General features: G+C 38.2%; 1 protein-coding gene across 1 annotated transcript in view; it reads left to right on the top strand.

Annotated features, from left to right (window-relative positions):
- foxo1a (forkhead box O1 a) overlaps positions 1–21,283 on the top strand; it is a 285,766-nt gene that overhangs the window by 210,597 nt on the left and 53,886 nt on the right. The window contains exon 3 of the mRNA XM_055880788.1: positions 9,170–9,455. Coding sequence (XP_055736763.1) covers positions 9,170–9,455 — 286 coding nt within the window. The remainder of the gene's footprint in view (positions 1–9,169; positions 9,456–21,283) is intronic.

Here is a 21,283-nt window from a genome sequence, read left to right as displayed (position 1 = left end):
GTATCTATACAGTATCTATACAGTAACTATATCTATACAGTAACTATATCTATACAGTAACTATATCTATACAGTAACTATATCTATACAGTATCTATACAGTAACTATATCTATACAGTAACTATATCTATACAGTAACTATATCTATACAGTAACTATATCTATACAGTAACTATATCTATACAGTATCTATACAGTAACTATATCTATACAGTAACTATACAGTAACTATATCTATACAGTAACTATATCTATACAGTAACTATATCTATACAGTATCTATACAGTAACTATATCTATACAGTATCTATACAGTATCTATATCTATACAGTAACTATACAGTAACTATATCTATACAGTAACTATATCTATACAGTAACTATATCTATACAGTATCTATACAGTAACTATATCTATACAGTATCTATACAGTAACTATATCTATACAGTATCTATACAGTAACTATATCTATACAGTATCTATACAGTATCTATACAGTAACTATATCTATACAGTATCTATACAGTATCTATACAGTAACTATATCTATACAGTATCTATACAGTAACTATATCTATACAGTATCTATACAGTATCTATACAGTAACTATATCTATACAGTATCTATACAGTAACTATATCTATACAGTAACTATATCTATACAGTATCTATACAGTAACTATATCTATACAGTATCTATACAGTATCTATACAGTAACTATATCTATACAGTATCTATACAGTATCTATACAGTAACTATATCTATACAGTATCTATACAGTATCTATACAGTAACTATATCTATACAGTATCTATACAGTAACTATATCTATACAGTATCTATACAGTAACTATATCTATACAGTATCTATACAGTATCTATACAGTAACTATATCTATACAGTATCTATACAGTAACTATATCTATACAGTAACTATATCTATACAGTATCTATACAGTAACTATATCTATACAGTATCTATACAGTATCTATACAGTAACTATATCTATACAGTATCTATATCTATACAGTAACTATATCTATACAGTATCTATACAGTATCTATACAGTAACCATATCTATACAGTAACTATATCTATACAGTAACTATATCTATACAGTAACTATACATTAACTATATCTATACATAAACTATACAGTAACTATATCTATACAGTAACTATATCTATACAGTATCTATACAGTAACTATATCTATACAGTGTCTATACAGTATCTATACAGTAACTATATCTATACAGTAACTTTATCTATACAGTAACTATGTCTTTACAGTAACTATACAGTAACTATATCTATACAGTATCTATATCTATACAGTATCTATACAGTAACTATATCTATGCAGTAACTATATCTATACAGTATCTATACAGTAACTATATCTATACAGTATCTATACTGTAACTATATCTATACAGTAACTATACAGTAACTATATCTATACAGTAACTATATCTATACAGTATCTATACAGTATCTATATCTATACAGTATCTATACAGTAACTATATCTATACAGTATCTATACAGTAACTATATCTATACAGTATCTATACAGTATCTATATCTATACAGTATCTATACAGTAACTATATCTATACAGTATCTATACAGTAACTATATCTATACAGTAACTATATCTATACAGTAACTATATCTATACAGTATCTATACAGTATCTATATCTATACAGTATCTATACAGTAACTGTATCTATACAGTATCTATACAGTAACTATATCTATACAGTAACTATACAGTAACTATATCTATACAGTAACTATATCTATACAGTATCTATACAGTATCTATACAGTAACTATATCTATACAGTATCTATACAGTAACGATATCTTTACAGTAACTATATCTATACAGTAACTATATCTATACAGTATCTATACAGTAACTATATCTATACAGTATCTATACAGTAACTATATCTATACAGTAACTATATCTATACAGTATCTATATCTATACAGTATCTATACAGTAACTATATATATACAGTATCTATATCTATACAGTATCTATACAGTAACTATATCTATACAGTATCTATACAGTAACTATATCTATACAGTATCTATACAGTAACTATAGCTATACAGTATCTATATCTATACAGTATCTATACAGTATCTATATCTATACAGTATCTATACAGTAACTATATCTATACAGTATCTATACAGTAACTATAGCTATACAGTATCTATACAGTAACTATAGCTATACAGTATCTATATCTATACAGTATCTATACAGTATCTATATCTATACAGTATCTATACAGTAACTATATCTATACAGTATCTATACAGTAACTATAGCTATACAGTATCTATATCTATACAGTATCTATACAGTAACTATATCTATACATTTTCTTTACAGTATCTATATCTATACAGTAACTATACAGTAACTATATCTATACAGTAACTACATCTATACAGTATCTATACAGTAACTATATCTATACAGTAACTATATCTATACAGTATCTATACAGTATCTATACAGTAACTATATCTATACAGTATCTATACAGTAACTATATCTATACATTATCTTTACAGTATCTATATCTATACAGTAACTATACAGTAACTATATCTATACAGTAACTATATCTATACAGTATCTATACAGTAACTATATCTATACAGTAACTATATATATACAGTATCTATACAGTAACTCTATCTATACAGTATCTATACAGTAACTATATCTATACAGTATCTATATCTATACAGTAACTATATCTATACAGTAACTATATCTATACAGTAACTATATCTATACAGTAACTATGTCTATACAGTAACTATACAGTAACTATATCTATACAGTATCTATATCTATACAGTAACTATATATATATACAGTAACTATATCTATACAGTAACTATATCTATACAGTATCTATATCTATACAGTAACTATATCTATACAGTATCTATATCTATACAGTAACTATATATATACAGTATCTATATCTATACAGTAACTATATCTATACAGTAACTATATCTATACAGTAACTATATCTATACAGTAACTATATTTATACAGTAACTATATCTATACAGTATCTATACAGTAACTATATCTATACAGTAGCTATATCTATACAGTATCTATACAGTAACTATATCTATACAGTATCTATACAGTAACTATATCTATACAGTAACTATATCTATACAGTAACTATATCTATACAGTAACTATACAGTAACTATATCTATACAGTATCTATACAGTAACTATATCTATACAGTAACTATATCTATACAGTAACTATACAGTAACTATATCTATACAGTATCTATACAGTAACTATATCTATACAGTAACTATACAGTAACTATATCTATACAGTAACTATACAGTAACTATATCTATACAGTAACTATATCTATTCAGTAACTATATCTATACAGTATCTATACAGTAACTCTACAGTAACTATATCTATACAGTAACTATACAGTAACTATATCTATACAGTAACTATATCTATACAGTAACTATATCTATACAGTAACTATATCTATACAGTATCTATACAGTAACTATACAGTAACTATATCTATACAGTAACTATATCTATACAGTAACTATATCTATACAGTAACTATATCTATACAGTATCTATACAGTAACTATATCTATACAATATCTATACAGTAACTATATCTATACAGTATCTATACAGTATCTATATCTATACAGTAACTATACAGTAACTATATCTATACAGTAACTATACAGTAACTATATCTATACAGTAACTATACAGTAACTATATCTATACAGTAACTATACAGTAACTATATATATACAGTAACTATACATTAACTATATCTATACAGTATCTATACAGTAACCATATCTATACAGTAACTATACAGTAACTATATCTATACAGTAACTATACAGTAACTATATCTATACAGTAACCATATCTATACAGTAACTATATCTATACAGTAACTATATCTATACAGTAACTATATCTATACAGGCATTATACAGTAACTATATCTATACAGTAAATATATCTATACAGTATCTATACAGTAACTATATATATACAGTATCTATACAGTAACTATATCTATACAGTAACTATACAGTAACTATATCTATACAGTAACCATATCTATACAGTAACTATATCTATACAGTAACTATATCTATACAGTAACTATATCTATACAGTAACTATATCTATACAGGCATTATACAGTAACTATATCTATACAGTATCTATATCTATACAGTATCTGTACAGTAACTATATCTATACAGTATCTATATCTATACAGTAACTATACAGTAACTATATCTATACAGTATCTATACAGTAACTATATCTATACAGTATCTGTACAGTAACTATATCTATACAATATCTATACAATATCTATACAGTAACTATATCTATACAGTATCTATACAGTAACTATATCTATACAGTATCTATACAGTAACTATATCTACACAGTAACTATACAGTATCTATACAGTATCTATATCTATACAGTAACTATACAGTAACTATATCTATACATTATCTATACAGTAACTATATCTATACAATATCTATACAATATCTATACAGTAACTATATCTATACAGTATCTGTACAGTAACAATATCTGTACAGTAACTATATCTATACAGTAACTATATCTATACAGTATATATACAGTATGTATACAATATCTATATCTATACAGTATCTATACAGTAACTATATCTATACAGTAACTATACAGTAACTATATCTATACAGTATCTATACAGTAACTATATCTATACAGTATCTATACAGTAACTATATCTATACAGTGTCTATACAGTATCTATACAGTATGCATATTTATATAGTATGTACACCTATACAGTATCTATACAGTAACTATATCTATACAGTGTCTATACAGTATCTATACAGTATGCATATTTATATAGTATGTACACCTATACAGTATCTATACAGTAACTATATCTATACAGTATGTATATATATATACAGTATCTATACAGCATTTATATATATACAGTATCTATACAGTACCTGTACAGTATGTATATCTATACAGTATCTATATCTATACATTATCTATACAGTACCTATACAGTAACTATATCTACACAGTATGTATATCTATACAGTATCTATACAGTATTTATATCTATACATTATCTATACAGTACCTATACACTAACTATCTATACAGTAACTATATTAATACAGTAACTATATCTATACAGTATCTATACAGTATCTATACAGTAACTATACAGTAACTATATCTATACAGTAACTATATCTATACAGTATCTATCTATACAGTAACTATATCTATACAGTATGTATATCTATACAGTATCTATACAGTACCTATACAGTATGTATATATATATACAGTATCTATACAGTATCTATACAGTAACTATATCTATACAGTAACTATATCTATACAGTAACTATATCTATACAGTAACTATATCTATACAATATCTATACAGTAACTATATCTATACAGTATCTATACAGTAACTATATCTATACAGTATCTATATCTATACAGTATCTATACAGTAACTATATCTATACAGTATCTATACAGTAACTATATCTATACAGTATCTATACAGTAACTATACAGTAACTATATTTATACAGTAACTATATCTATACAGTATCTATACAGTATCTATATCTATACAGTATCTATATCTATACAGTATCTATACAGTAACTATATCTATACAGTAACTATCTATACAGTATATATGCAGTATCTATATAGTAACTATATCTATACAGTGTCTATACAGTATCTATATCTATACAGTAACTATACAGTAACTATATCTATACATTAACTATATCTATACAGTAACTATATCTATACAATATCTATACAGTGCCTATACATTAACTATATCTATACAGTATCAATATCTATACAGTATCTGTACAGTAACTGTATCTATACAATATCTATACAGTATCTATACAGCATCTATATCTATACAGTATCTATACAGTAACTATATCTATACAGTACCTATACAGTATGTATATCTATACAGCATCTATACAGTGCCTATACAGTATGTATATCTATACAGTATCTATACAGTACCTATCCAGTATGTATATCTAAACAGTATCTCTACAGTACCTATACCGTATGTATATATATATACATTATCTCTACGGTATGTATATCTATACAGTATCTATACTGTACATATACAGTATCTATATCTATACAGTATCTATACAGTACCTATACAGTATGTATATCTATACAGTAGCTATACAGTATCTATATCTATACAGTACCTATACCGTATGTATATATATACATTATCTCTACGGTATGTATATCTATACAGTATCTATACAGTATCTATACAGTAACTATATCTATACAGTAACTATATCTATACAGTAACTATATCTATACAGTATGTATATCTATACAGTAGCTATACAGTATCTATATCTATACAGTAGCTATACAGTACCTATACAGTATGTATATATATACAGTATCTATACAGTATCTATATCTATACAGTATCTATACAGTATATATACAGTATGTATATCTATACAGTATCTATAGGCAGGACCATGACTTTTTCCTGACCAGGTCTCTTGAGAGGGCCTTAATGATTTGATACCTACAGTTGAAGTCTAACAGAGACTAGTGTCCATCTACAGTTGAAGTCTACCAGAGACTAGTGTCCATCTACAGTTGAAGTCTAACAGAGGCTAGTGTCCATCTACAGTTGAAGTCTAACAGAGACTAGTGTCCATCTACAGTTGAAGTCTAACAGAGACTAGTGTCCATCTACAGTTGAAGTCTACCAGAGACTAGTGTCCATCTACAGTTGAAGTCTAACAGAGGCTAGTGTCCATCTACAGTTGAAGTCTAACAGAGGCTAGTGTCCATCTACAGTTGAAGTCTAACAGAGACTAGTGTCCATCTACAGTTGAAGTCTAACAGAGGCTAGTGTCCATCTACAGTTGAAGTCTAACAGAGACTAGTGTCCATCTACAGTTGAAGTCTAACAGAGACTAGTGTCCATCTACAGTTGAAGTCTAACAGAGGCTAGTGTCCATCTACAGTTGAAGTTGGAAGTTTACATACACTTAGGTTGGAGTCATTAAAACTCATTTTTCAACCACTCCACAAATGTCTTGTTAACAAACCACAGTTTTGGCAAGTCGGTTAGGACATCTACTTTGTGCATGACACAAGTAATTTTTCCAACAATTGTTTACAGACAGATTATTTCACTTAAAATTCACGGTATCACAATTCCAGTGGGTCAGAAGTTTACATACACTAAGTTGACTGTGCCTTTAAACAGCTTGGAAAATTCCAGAAAATGATGTCATTGCTTTAGAAGCTTCTGATAGGCTAATTGACCTCATTTGAGTCAATTGGAGGTGTACCTGTGGATGCATTTCAAGGCCTACCTTCAAACTCAGTGCCTCTTTGCTTGACATTATGGGAAAATCAAAAGAAATTAGCCAAGACCTCAAAAAGATGTGTAGTCATCCACAAGTCTGGTTCATCCTCGGGAGGAATTTCCAAACGCCTGAAGGTACAACGATCATCTGTACAAACAATAGTACGCAAGTATAAACACCATGGGACCACGCAGCCGTCATACCGCTCAGGAAGGAGACGCGTTCTGTCTCGTAGAGAAGAACGTACTTTGGTGCGAAAATTGCAAATCAATCCCAGAACAACAGCAAAGGACCTTGTGAAGATGCTGGAGGAAACAGGTACAAAAGTATCTATATCCACAGTAAAACGAGTCCTATATCCACATAACCTGAAAGGCCGCTCAGCAAGGAAGAAGCCACTGCTCCAAAACCGCCATAAAAATAGCCAGACTACGGTTTGCAACTGCTCATGGAGACAAAGATCGTACTTTTTGGAGAAATGTCCTCTGGTCTGATGAAACAAAAATAGAACTGTTTGGCCATAATGACCATCGTTATGTTTGGAGGAAAAAGGGGGAGGCTTGCAAGCCGAAAATGATGTGGATATATTGAAGCAACATCTCAAGACATCAGTCAGTAAGTTAAAGCTCGGTCGCAAATGGGTCTTCCAAATGGACAATGACCCCAAGCATACTTCCAAGTTGTGGCAAAATGGCTTAAGGACATCAAAGTCAAGGTATTGGAGTGGCCGTCACAAAGCCCTGACCTCAATCCCATAGAGAATATGTGGGCAGAACTGAAAAAGCGTGTGCGAGCAAAGAGGCCTACAAACCTGACTCAGTTACACCAACTCTGTCAGGAGGAATGGGCCAAAATTCACCCAACTTATTGTGGAAAGTTTGTGGAAGGCTACCCGAAACATTTGACCCAAATACTAATTGAGTGAAATAAAAGCTGAAAAAAAATCATTAATTTCACATTCTTAAAATAAAGTGGTGACCCTAACTGACCTAAGACAGTGCATTTTTTTACTAGGATAAAATGTCAGGAATTGTGAAAAACTGAGTTTAAACGTATTTGGCTAAGGTGTATGTCAACTTCCGACTTCAACTGTAGATAGTATATCCTTCATCTCTGTTATCATCTCTCTCCTCTCCTCTTTCCCCTCTCTCTCCTCTCTCTCCCATCTCTCCTCACCTCACTTCTCTCCTGTCCTCACTCCTCTCCTGTCCTCACTCCTCTCCTGTCCCCTCTCCTGTCCTCACTCCTCTCCTGTCCTCACTCCTCTCCTGTCCTCACTCCTCTCCTGTCCTCACTCTTCTCCTGTCCTCACTCTTCTCCTGTCCTCACTTCTCTCCTGTCCTCACTCCTCTCCTGTCCTCACTCCTCTCCTGTCCTCACTCTTCTCCTGTCCTCTCCTGTCCTCACTCCTCTCCTGTCCTCTCTCCTGTCCTCACTCCTCTCCTGTCCTCACTCCTCTCCTGTCCTCTCTCCTGTCCTCACTCCTCTCATGTCCTCACTCCTCTCCTGTCCTCACTCCTCTCCTGTCCTCTCTCCTCTCCTGTCCTCACTCCTCTCCTGTCCTCACTCTTCTCCTGTCCTCACTCCTCTCCTGTCCTCTCTTCTCTCTCTCTCCTCTAGTTGTCTCTCCAGGGTGGTCCTGACGGGGGAGCAGACAGCCTAGCGGGAGGCCCCTACTCCAAGTGGCCCGGCAGCCCCAACTCCCACAGCAACGATGACTTTGATTCATGGAGCGGTTTCCGGCCGCGCACCTCCTCCAACGCCAGCACGCTCAGCGGTCGCCTCTCGCCCTTCATGCCCGAGGACGACCTCGGAGACGGGGACGTGCACATGGGCTACCCAGGATCCTCTGGGGCCAAGATGGCGAGCACATTGCCCAGCCTGTCAGAGATGGCGAGGTCTCTAGGTCAGTAAACCAGATAGAAACTACATAAGGACATTTCCTCAAGAACATGTGCTAGTGTAGTGGTAGTGTAGTGGTAGTGTAGTGGTAGTGTAGTGTAGTGGTGGTGTAGTGGTGGTGTAGTGGTAGTGTAGTGTACTGGTAGCGTAGTGTAGTGGTAGTGTAGTGTAGTGTAGTGGTAGTGTAGTGGTAGTGTAGTGGTAGTGTAGTGGTAGTGTAGTGGTAGTGTAGTGTTAGTGTAGTGGTAGTGGTAGTGGTAGTGTAGTGTAGGGTAGTGGTAGTGTAGTGTAGTGGTAGTGTAGTGGTAGTGGTAGTGGTAGTGTAGTGGTAGTGGTAGTGTAGTGGTAGTGGTAGTGTAGTGTAGTGTAGTGGTAGTGTAGTGTAGTGGTAGTGTAGTGTAGTGTAGTGTAGTGTAGTGTAGTGGTAGTGTAGTGTAGTGTTAGTGGTAGTGTAGTGTAGTGGCATTGTAGTGGTAGTGGTAGTGTAGTGGTAGTGTAGTGGTAGTGTAGTATAGTGTAGTTGTAGTGGTAGTGTAGTGTAGTGGTAGTGTAGTGTAGTGGTAGTGTAGTGGTAGTGTAGTGTAGTGGTAGTGTAGTGTAGTGTAGTGGTAGTGTTAGTGTAGTGTAGTGTAGTGTAGTGTTAGTGTTAGTGTAGTGGTAGTGTAGTGGTAGTGTAGTGTAGTGTAGTGTAGTGGTAGTGTAGTGTTAGTGTAGTGTAGTGTTAGTGTTAGTGTAGTGTTAGTGTAGTGGTAGTGTTAGTGTTAGTGTAGTGTAGTGTAGTGGTAGTGTAGTGTTAGTGTTAGTGTAGTGTTAGTGTAGTGGTAGTGTTAGTGTAGTGGTAGTGTTAGTGTAGTGGTAGTGTTAGTGTAGTGTAGTGTAGTGTAGTGTTAGTGTTAGTGTTAGTGTAGTGTTAGTGTTAGTGTAGTGTTAGTGTAGTGTTAGTGTAGTGGTAGTGTTAGTGTAGTGTTAGTGTTAGTGTAGTGTAGTGTAGTGTAGTGTTAGTGTTAGTGTAGTGTTAGTGTAGTGGTAGTGTTAGTGTTAGTGTAGTGTAGTGTAGTGGTAGTGTAGTGGTAGTGTAGTGTAGTGTAGTGGTAGTGTAGTGTAGTGTAGTGGTAGTGTTAGTGTAGTGTAGTGTTAGTGTTAGTGTAGTGGTAGTGTAGTGGTAGTGTAGTGGTAGTGTAGTGGTAGTGTTAGTGTAGTGTAGTGTAGTGTTAGTGGTAGTGTAGTGTTAGTGTTAGTGTTGTGGTAGTGTAGTGGTAGTGTAGTGTAGTGGTAGTGTAGTGGTAGTGTAGTTGTAGTGGTAGTGTAGTGGTAGTGTAGTGGTAGTGTAGTGCAGTGTAGTGTTGTGGTAGTGTAGTGTAGTGGTAGTGTAGTGGTAGTGTAGTATAGTGTAGTGTTGTGGTAGTGGTAGTGTAGTGGTAGTGGTAGTGTAATGGTAGTGTAGTGGTAGTGTAGTGTAGTGGTAGTGTAGTGTAGTGGTAGTGTAGTGGTAGTGTAGTGGTAGTGGTAGTGTCGTGTAGTGTAGTGGTAGTGTAATGGTAGTGTAGTGTAGTGTAGTGTAGTGTAGTGGTAGTGTAGTGGTAGTGTAGTGGTAGTGTAGTGGTGGTGTAGTGTAGTGGTAGTGTAGTGGTAGTGTAGTGTAGTGTAGTTGTAGTGTAGTGTAGTGTAGTGGTAGTGTAGTGGTAGTGTAGTGCAGTGTAGTGTAGTGTAGTGGTAGTGTAGTGGTAGTGGTAGTGTAGTGTAGTGGTAGTGTAGTGTAGTGGTAGTGTAGTGTAGTGTAGTGTAGTGGTAGTGTAGTGGTAGTGTAGTGTAGTGGTGGTGTAGTGTAGTTGTAGTGTAGTGGTAGTGTAGTGTAGTGGTAGTGTAGTGGTAGTGTAGTGTAGTGGTAGTGTAGTGGTAGTGTAGTGGTAGTGGTAGTGTAGTGTAGTGTTGTGGTAGTGTAGTGTTATTGTAGTGTAGTGGTAGTGTAGTGGTAGTGTAGTGTAGTGGTAGTGTTAGTGTAGTGTAGTGTAGTGGTAGTGTAGTGTAGTTGTAGTGGTAGGGTAGTGGTAGTGTAGTGGTAGTGTAGTGGTAGTGTAGTGTAGTGGTAGTGTAGTGGTAGTGGTAGTGTAGTGTAGTGGTAGTGTAGTGTAGTGGTAGTGGTAGTGTAGTGTAGTGTAGTGGTAGTGTAGTGTAGTGGTAGTGTAGTGTAGTGTTGTGCTAGTGTAGTGGTAGTGTAGTGTAGTGTAGAGTTGTGGTAGTGGTAGTGTAGTGTAGTGTAGTGGTAGTGTAGTGGTAGTGTTGTGGTAGTGTAGTGTAGTGTAGTGGTAGTGTAGTGTAGTGGTAGTGTAGTGGTAGTGTAGTGGTAGTGTAATGGTAGTGTAGTGGTAGTGTAGTGTTGTGGTAGTGTAGTGTAGTGTAGTGGTAGTGTAGTGTAGTGTAGTGGTAGTGTAGTGTAGTGGTAGTGTAGTGGTAGTGTAGTGTAGTGGTAGTGTAGTGTAGTGTAGTGGTAGTGTAGTGTAGTGTTAGTGTAGTGTAGTGGTAGTGTAGTTGTAGTGGTAGTGTAGTGGTAGTGTAGTGGTAGTGTAGTGGTAGTGTAGTGTAGTGGTAGTGTAGTGGTAGTGTAGTGGTAGTGGTAGTGTAGTGTAGTGGTAGTGTAGTGTAGTGGTAGTGTAGTGGTAGTGTAGTGTAGTGTTGTGCTAGTGTAGGGGTAGTGTAGTGTAGTGTAGAGTTGTGGTAGTGTAGTGTAGTGGTAGTGTAGTGTAGTGGTAGTGTAGTGTTGTGGTAGTGTAGTGGTAGTGTAGTGGTAGTGTAGTGTAGTGTAGTGTTGTGGTAGTGGTAGTGTAGTGGTAGTGGTAGTGTAGTGGTGGTGTAGTGGTAGTGTAGTGGTAGTGTAGTGTAGTGGTAGTGTAGTGTAGTGGTAGTGTAGTGTATTGTAGTGGTAGTGTAGTGGTAGTGTAGTGGTAGTGGTAGTGTAGTGGTAGTGTAGTGTAGTGTAGTGGTAGTGTAATGGTAGTGTAGTGTAGTGTAGTGTAGTGTAGTGGTAGTGTAGTGGTAGTGTAGTGTAGTGGTGGTGTAGTGTAGTGGTAGTGTAGTGGTAGTGTAGTGTAGTGTAGTGTAGTGTAGTGGTAGTGTAGTGTAGTGTAGTGGTAGTGTAGTGTAGTGGTAGCGTAGTGTAGTGGTAGTGTAGTGTAGTGTAGTGGTAGCGTAGTGTAGTGGTAGTGTAGTGTAGTGTGGTGTAGTGTAGTGGTAGTGTAGTGGTAGTGTAGTGTAGTGTAGTGGTAGTGTAGTGTAGTGTAGTGTAGTTTAGTGGTAGTGTAGTGGTAGTGTAGTGTTAGTGTAGTGGTAGTGTAGTGTTAGTGTAGTGGTAGTGGTAGTGTAGGGTAGTGGTAGTGTAGTGGTAGTGTTAGTGTAGTGGTAGTGTAGTGTAGGGTAGTGGTAGTGTAGTGTAGTGGTAGTGTAGTGGTAGTGGTAGTGGTAGTGTAGTGGTAGTGTAGTGGTAGTGTAGTGGTAGTGTAGTGGTAGTGGTAGTGTAGTGTAGTGGTAGTGTAGTGTAGTGGTAGTGTAGTGTAGTGTAGTGTAGTGTAGTGGTAGTGTAGTGTAGTGTTAGTGGTAGTGTAGTGTAGTGGCATTGTAGTGGTAGTGGTAGTGTAGTGGTAGTGTAGTGGTAGTGTAGTGGTAGTGTAGTATAGTGTAGTTGTAGTGTAGTGGTAGTGTAGTGTAGTGGTAGTGTAGTGTAGTGGTAGTGTAGTGGTAGTGTAGTGGTAGTGTAGTGTAGTGGTAGTGTTAGTGTAGTGTAGTATAGTGTAGTGTTAGTGTTAGTGTAGTGGTAATGTAGTTGTAGTGGTAGTGTAGTGGTAGTGTAGTGGTAGTGTAGTGCAGTGTAGTGTAGTGTAGTGTTGTGGTAGTGTAGTGTAGTGGTAGTGTAGTGGTAGTGTAGTGTAGTGTAGTGTTGTGGTAGTGGTAGTGTAGTGGTAGTGGTAGTGTAATGGTAGTGTAGTGGTAGTGTAGTGTAGTGGTAGTGTAGTGTAGTGGTAGTGTAGTGGTAGTGTAGTGGTAGTGGTAGTGTAGTGTAGTGTAGTGGTAGTGTAATGGTAGTGTAGTGTAGTGTAGTGTAGTGGTAGTGTAGTGGTAGTGTAGTGGTAGTGTAGTGCAGTGTAGTGTAGTGTAGTGGTAGTGTAGTGTAGTGGTAGTGGTAGTGTAGTGTAGTGGTAGTGTAGTGGTAGTGTAGTTGTAGTGTAGTGGTAGTGTAGTGGTAGTGTAGTGTAGTGGTAGTGTAGTGTAGTGGTAGTGTAGTGGTAGTGTAGTGTAGTGGTAGTGTAGTGGTAGTGTAGTGTAGTGGTAGTGTAGTGTAGTGTAGTGGTAGTGTAGTGTAGTGGTAGTGTAGTGTAGTGTTGTGCTAGTGTAGTGGTAGTGTAGTGTAGTGTAGAGTTGTGGTAGTGGTAGTGTAGTGGTAGTGTAGTGTAGTGGTAGTGTAGTGGTAGTGTTGTGGTAGTGTAGTGTAGTGTAGTGGTAGTGTAGTGTAGTGGTAGTGTAGTGGTAGTGTAATGGTAGTGTAGTGGTAGTGTAGTGTTGTGGTAGTGTAGTGTAGTGTAGTGGTAGTGTAGTGTAGTGTAGTGGTAGTGTAGTGTAGTGGTAGTGTAGTGGTAGTGTAGTGTAGTGGTAGTGTAGTGTAGTGGTAGTGTAGTGTAGTGGTAGTGTAGTGTAGTGGTAGTGTAGTTGTAGTGGTAGTGTAGTGGTAGTGTAGTGGTAGTGTAGTGGTAGTGTAGTGTAGTGGTAGTGTAGTGGTAGTGTAGTGGTAGTGGTAGTGTAGTGTAGTGGTAGTGTAGTGTAGTGGTAGTGTAGTGGTAGTGTAGTGTAGTGTTGTGCTAGTGTAGGGGTAGTGTAGTGTAGTGTAGAGTTGTGGTAGTGTAGTGTAGTGGTAGTGTAGTGTAGTGGTAGTGTAGTGGTAGTGTAGTGTTGTGGTAGTGTAGTGGTAGTGTAGTGTAGTGTAGTGTTGTGGTAGTGGTAGTGTAGTGGTAGTGGTAGTGTAGTGGTGGTGTAGTGGTAGTGTAGTGGTAGTGTAGTGTAGTGGTAGTGTAGTGTAGTGGTAGTGTAGTGTAGTGTAGTGGTAGTGTAGTGGTAGTGGTAGTGTAGTGGTAGTGTAGTGTAGTGTAGTGGTAGTGTAATGGTAGTGTAGTGTAGTGTAGTGTAGTGGTAGTGTAGTGGTAGTGTAGTGGTAGTGTAGTGTAGTGGTGGTGTAGTGTAGTGGTAGTGTAGTGGTAGTGTAGTGTAGTGTAGTGTAGTGGTAGTGTAGTGTAGTGTAGTGGTAGTGTAGTGTAGTGGTAGCGTAGTGTAGTGGTAGTGTAGTGTAGTGTAGTGGTAGCGTAGTGTAGTGGTAGTGGTAGTGTAGTGGTAGTGTAGTGGTAGTGTAGTGTAGTGTAGTGGTAGTGTAGTGTAGTGTAGTGTAGTGGTAGTGTAGTGGTAGTGTAGTGTTAGTGTAGTGGTAGTGTAGTGTTAGTGTAGTGGTAGTGTAGTGTTAGTGTAGTGGTAGTGGTAGTGTAGGGTAGTGGTAGTGTAGTGGTAGTGTTAGTGTAGTGGTAGTGTAGTGTAGGGTAGTGGTAGTGTAGTGTAGTGGTAGTGTAGTGGTAGTGGTAGTGGTAGTGTAGTGGTAGTGTAGTGGTAGTGTAGTGGTAGTGTAGTGGTAGTGGTAGTGTAGTGTAGTGGTAGTGTAGTGTAGTGGTAGTGTAGTGTAGTGTAGTGTAGTGTAGTGTAGTGTAGTGGTAGTGTAGTGTAGTGTTAGTGGTAGTGTAGTGTAGTGGCATTGTAGTGGTAGTGGTAGTGTAGTGGTAGTGTAGTGGTAGTGTAGTGGTAGTGTAGTATAGTGTAGTTGTAGTGTAGTGGTAGTGTAGTGGTAGTGTAGTGTAGTGGTAGTGTAGTGTAGTGGTAGTGTTAGTGTAGTGTAGTATAGTGTAGTGTTAGTGTTAGTGTAGTGGTAATGTAGTTGTAGTGGTAGTGTAGTGGTAGTGTAGTGGTAGTGTAGTGCAGTGTAGTGTAGTGTAGTGTTTTGGTAGTGTAGTGTAGTGGTAGTGTAGTGGTAGTGTAGTGTAGTGTAGTGTTGTGGTAGTGGTAGTGTAGTGGTAGTGGTAGTGTAATGGTAGTGTAGTGGTAGTGTAGTGTAGTGGTAGTGTAGTGTAGTGGTAGTGTAGTGGTAGTGTAGTGGTAGTGGTAGTGTAGTGTAGTGTAGTGGTAGTGTAATGGTAGTGTAGTGTAGTGTAGTGTAGTGTAGTGGTAGTGTAGTGGTAGTGTAGTGGTGGTGTAGTGTAGTGGTAGTGTAGTGGTAGTGTAGTGTAGTGTAGTTGTAGTGTAGTGTAGTGTAGTGGTAGTGTAGTGGTAGTGTAGTGCAGTGTAGTGTAGTGTAGTGTAGTGGTAGTGGTAGTGTAGTGTAGTGGTAGTGTAGTGTAGTGGTAGTGTAGTGGTAGTGTAGTGTAGTGGTAGTGTAGTGGTAGTGTAGTGTAGTGGTGGTGTAGTGTAGTGGTAGTGTAGTGTAGTGTAGTGTAGTGGTAGTGTAGTGGTAGTGTAGTGTAGTGGTAGTGTAGTGGTAGTGTAGTGGTAGTGGTAGTGTAGTGTTGTGGTAGTGTAGTGTTATTGTAGTGTAGTGGTAGTGTAGTGGTAGTGTAGTGGTAGTGTTAGTGTAGTGTAGTGTAGTTGTAGTGGTAGTGTAGTGGTAGTGTAGTGGTAGTGTAGTGGTAGTGTAGTGTAGTGGTAGTGTAGTGGTAGTGGTAGTGTAGTGGTAGTGGTAGTGTAGTGTAGTGTTGTGGTAGTGGTAGTGTAGTGTAGTGGTAGTGTAGTGGTAGTGTAGTGGTAGTGTAGTGGTAGTGGTAGTGTAGTGGTAGTGTAGTGTAGTGGTAGTGTAGTGGTAGTGTAGTGGTAGTGTAGTGGTAGTGGTAGTGTAGTGGTAGTGTAGTGTAGTGTAGTGTTGTGGTAGTGGTAGTGTAGTGGTAGTGGTAGTGTAGTGGTGGTGTAGTGGTAGTGTAGTGTAGTGGTAGTGTAGTGTAGTGGTAGTGTAGTGTAGTGTAGTGGTAGTGTAGTGGTAGTGTAGTGGTAGTGTAGTGGTAGTGTAGTGTAGTGGTAGTGTAATGGTAGTGTAGTGTAGTGTAGTGTAGTGGTAGTGTAGTGGTAGTGTAGTGGTAGTGTAGTGTAGTGGTGGTGTAGTGTAGTGGTAGTGTAGTGGTAGTGTAGTGTAGTGTAGTGTAGTGTAGTGGTAGTGTAGTGTAGTGTAGTGTAGTGGTAGTGTAGTGTAGTGGTAGCGTAGTGTAGTGGTAGTGTAGTGTAGTGTAGTGGTACTGTAGTGTAGTGGTAGTGTAGTGTAGTGTGGTGTAGTGTAGTGGTAGTGTAGTGGTAGTGTAGTGTAGTGTAGTGTAGTGGTAGTGTAGTGGTAGTGTAGTGGTGGTGTAGTGTAGTGGTAGTGTAGTGGTAGTGTAGTGTAGTGTAGTGGTAGTGAAGTGTAGTGGTAGTGTAGTGGTAGTGTAGTGTAGTGTAGTGGTAGTGTAGTGGTAGTGTTAGTGTAGTGTTGTGGTAGTGTTAGTGTAGTGTAGTGTAGTGTTATTGTAGTGTAGTGGTAGTGTAGTGGTAGTGTAGTGTAGTGGTAGTGTAGTGGTAGTGTTGTGGTAGTGTAGTGTAGTGTAGTGGTAGTGTAGTGTAGTGGTAGTGTAGTGGTAGTGTAGTGGTAGTGTAATGGTAGTGTAGTGGTAGTGTTGTGGTAGTGTAGTGTAGTGTAGTGGTAGTGTAGTGTAGTGTAGTGGTAGTGTAGTGTAGTGGTAGTGTAGTGGTAGTGTAGTGTAGTGGTAGTGTAGTGTAGTGTAGTGGTAGTGTAGTGTAGTGGTAGTGTAGTGTAGTGGTAGTGTAGTTGTAGTGGTAGTGTAGTGGTAGTGTAGTGGTAGTGTAGTGGTAGTGTAGTGTAGTGGTAGTGGTAGTGTAGTGTAGTGGTAGTGTAGTGTAGTGGTAGTGTAGTGGTAGTGTAGTGTAGTGTTGTGCTAGTGTAGGGGTAGTGTAGTGTAGTGTAGAGTTGTGGTAGTGTAGTGTAGTGGTAGTGTAGTGTAGTGGTAGTGTAGTGGTAGTGTAGTGTTGTGGTAGTGTAGTGGTAGTGTAGTGGTAGTGTAGTGTAGTGTAGTGTTGTGGTAGTGGTAGTGTAGTGGTAGTGGTAGTGTAGTGGTGGTGTAGTGGTAGTGTAGTGGTAGTGTAGTGTAGTGGTAGTGTAGTGTAGAGGTAGTGTAGTGTAGTGTAGTGGTAGTGTAGTGGTAGTGTAGTGGTAGTGGTAGTGTAGTGGTAGTGTAGTGTAGTGTAGTGGTAGTGTAATGGTAGTGTAGTGTAGTGTAGTGTAGTGTAGTGGTAGTGTAGTGGTAGTGTAGTGGTAGTGTAGTGTAGTCGTGGTGTAGTGTAGTGGTAGTGTAGTGGTAGTGTAGTGTAGTGTAGTGTAGTGGTAGTGTAGTGTAGTGTAGTGGTAGTGTAGTGTAGTGGTAGCGTAGTGTAGTGGTAGTGTAGTGTAGTGTAGTGGTAGCGTAGTGTAGTGGTAGTGTAGTGTAGTGTGGTGTAGTGTAGTGGTAGTGTAGTGGTAGTGTAGTGGTAGTGTAGTGTAGTGTAGTGGTAGTGTAGTGTAGTGTAGTGGTAGTGTAGTGGTAGTGTAGTGTTAGTGTAGTGGTAGTGTAGTGTTAGTGTAGTGGTAGTGGTAGTGTAGGGTAGTGGTAGTGTAGTGGTAGTGTTAGTGTAGTGGTAGTGTAGTGTAGGGTAGTGGTAGTGTAGTGTAGTGGTAGTGTAGTGGTAGTGGTAGTGGTAGTGTAGTGGTAGTGTAGTGGTAGTGTAGTGGTAGTGTAGTGGTAGTGGTAGTGTAGTGTAGTGGTAGTGTAGTGTAGTGTAGTGTAGTGGTAGTGTAGTGTAGTGTAGTGTAGTGGTAGTGTAGTGGTAGTGTAGTGTTAGTGTAGTGGTAGTGTAGTGTTAGTGTAGTGGTAGTGGTAGTGTAGGGTAGTGGTAGTGTAGTGTAGTGTAGTGTAGTGTAGTGTAGTGGTAGTGTAGTGTAGTGTTAGTGGTAGTGTAGTGTAGTGGCATTGTAGTGGTAGTGGTAGTGTAGTGGTAGTGTAGTGGTAGTGTAGTGGTAGTGTAGTATAGTGTAGTTGTAGTGTAGTGGTAGTGTAGTGTAGTGGTAGTGTAGTGTAGTGGTAGTGTAGTGGTAGTGTAGTGTAGTGGTAGTGTAGTGTAGTGGTAGTGTTAGTGTAGTGTAGTATAGTGTAGTGTTAGTGTTAGTGTAGTGGTAATGTAGTTGTAGTGGTAGTGTAGTGGTAGTGTAGTGGTAGTGTAGTGCAGTGTAGTGTAGTGTAGTGTTGTGGTAGTGTAGTGTAGTGGTAGTGTAGTGGTAGTGTAGTGTAGTGTAGTGTTGTGGTAGTGGTAGTGTAGTGGTAGTGGTAGTGTAGTGGTAGTGTAGTGTAGTGGTAGTGTAGTGTAGTGGTTGTGTAGTGGTAGTGTAGTGGTAGTGGTAGTGTAGTGTAGTGGTAGTGTAATGGTAGTGTAGTGTAGTGTAGTGTAGTGTAGTGGTAGTGTAGTGGTAGTGTAGTGGTGGTGTAGTGTAGTGGTAGTGTAGTGGTAGTGTAGTGTAGTGTAGTTGTAGTGTAGTGTAGTGTAGTGGTAGTGTAGTGGTAGTGTAGTGTAGTGTAGTGTAGTGGTAGTGTAGTGTAGTGGTAGTGGTAGTGTAGTGTAGTGGTAGTGTAGTGTAGTGGTAGTGTAGTGGTAGTGTAGTGTAGTGGTAGTGTAGTGGTAGTGTAGTGTAGTGGTGGTGTAGTGTAGTGGTAGTGTAGTGTAGTGTAGTGTAGTGGTAGTGTAGTGGTAGTGTAGTGTAGTGGTAGTGTAGTGGTAGTGTAGTGGTAGTGGTAGTGTAGTGTAGTGTTGTGGTAGTGTAGTGTTATTGTAGTGTAGTGGTAGTGTAGTGGTAGTGTAGTGGTAGTGTTAGTGTAGTGTAGTGTAGTGGTAGTGTAGTGTAGTTGTAGTGGTAGTGTAGTGGTAGTGTAGTGGTAGTGTAGTGGTAGTTTAGTGTAGTGGTAGTGTAGTGGTAGTGGTAGTGTAGTGGTAGTGGTAGTGTAGTGTAGTGGTAGTGTAGTGTAGTGGTAGTGTAGTGGTAGTGTAGTGTAGTGTTGTGCTAGTGTAGTGGTAGTGTAGTGTAGTGTAGTGTTGTGGTAGTGGTAGTGTAGTGTAGTGGTAGTGTAGTGGTAGTGTAGTGGTAGTGTAGTGGTAGTGGTAGTGTAGTGGTAGTGTAGTGTAGTGTAGTGTTGTGGTAGTGGTAGTGTAGTGGTAGTGGTAGTGTAGTGGTGGTGTAGTGGTAGTGTAGTGTAGTGGTAGTGTAGTGTAGTGGTAGTGTAGTGTAGTGTAGTGGTAGTGTAGTGGTAGTGTAGTGGTAGTGTAGTGGTAGTGTAGTGTAGTGGTAGTGTAATGGTAGTGTAGTGTAGTGTAGTGTAGTGGTAGTGTAGTGGTAGTGTAGTGGTAGTGTAGTGTAGTGGTGGTGTAGTGTAGTGGTAGTGTAGTGGTAGTGTAGTGTAGTGTAGTGTAGTGTAGTGGTAGTGTAGTGTAGTGTAGTGTAGTGGTAGTGTAGTGTAGTGGTAGCGTAGTGTAGTGGTAGTGTAGTGTAGTGTAGTGGTACTGTAGTGTAGTGGTAGTGTAGTGTAGTGTGGTGTAGTGTAGTGGTAGTGTAGTGTTAGTGTAGTGTAGTGTAGTGTAGTGGTAGTGTAGTGGTAGTGTAGTGGTGGTGTAGTGTAGTGGTAGTGTAGTGGTAGTGTAGTGTAGTGTAGTGGTAGTGTAGTGTAGTGGTAGTGTAGTGGTAGTGTAGTGTAGTGTAGTGGTAGTGTAGTGGTAGTGGTAGTGTAGTGTTGTGGTAGTGTTAGTGTAGTGTAGTGTAGTGTTATTGTAGTGTAGTGGTAGTGTAGTGGTAGTGTAGTGTAGTGGTAGTGTTAGTGTAGTGTAGTGTAGTGGTAGTGTAGTGTAGTGTAGTTGTAGTGGTAGTGTAGTGGTAGTGTAGTGGTAGTGTAGTGGTAGTGTAGTGGTAGTGTAGTGTAATGGTAGTGTAGTGGTAGTGAAGTGTAGTGGTTGTGTAGTGTAGTGTAGTGGTAGTGTAGTGTAGTGGTAGTGTAGTGGTAGTGTAGTGTAGTGGTAGTGTAGTGGTAGTGTGGTGTAGTGGTAGTGTAGTGGTAGTGTAGTGGTAGTGTAGTGTAGTTGTAGTGTAGTGGTAGCGTAGTGTAGTGGTAGTGTAGTGGTAGTGTAGTGTTGTGTAGTGGTAGTGTAGTGTAGTGGTAGTGTAGTGTAGTGGTAGTGTAGTGTAGTGTTAGTGTAGTGGTAGTTGTAGTGGTAGTGTAGTGTAGTATAGTGTAGTGTAGTGTAGTGTAGTGGTAGTGTAGTGTAGTGGTAGTGTATGGCAGTGGTAGTGGTAGTGTAGTGGTAGTGTAGTGTAGTGTAGTGGTAGTGTAGTGTAGTGTAGTGATAGTGTAGTGGTAGTGTAGTGTAGTGGTAGTGTAGTGTAGTGTAGTGGTAGTGTAGTGGTAGTGTAGTGTAGTGGTAGTGTAGTGGTAGTGTAGTGTAGTGTTTTGGTAGTGTAGTGTAGTGGTAGTGTAGTGGTAGTGGTAGTGTAGTGGTAGTGTAGTGGTAGTGGTAGTGTAGTGTAGTGGTAGTGTAGTGGTAGTGTAGTGTAGTTGTAGTGGTAGTGTAGTGGTAGTGTAGTGTAGTGGTAGTGTAGTGTAGTGGTAGTGTAGTGTAGTGTAGTGTTGTGGTAGTGTAGTGTAGTGTAGTGGTAGTGTAGTGGTAGTGTAGTGTAGTGTAGTGTAGTGCTGTGGTAGTGGT

Source organism: Salvelinus fontinalis, chromosome 24 (assembly GCF_029448725.1).
Source record: "Salvelinus fontinalis isolate EN_2023a chromosome 24, ASM2944872v1, whole genome shotgun sequence".
NCBI classification, from domain to species: Eukaryota; Metazoa; Chordata; class Actinopteri; order Salmoniformes; family Salmonidae; genus Salvelinus; species Salvelinus fontinalis.
The sequence above is the reverse complement of the archived record's forward strand: the minus strand, read 5'-3'. Positions and strand labels throughout refer to the sequence as shown.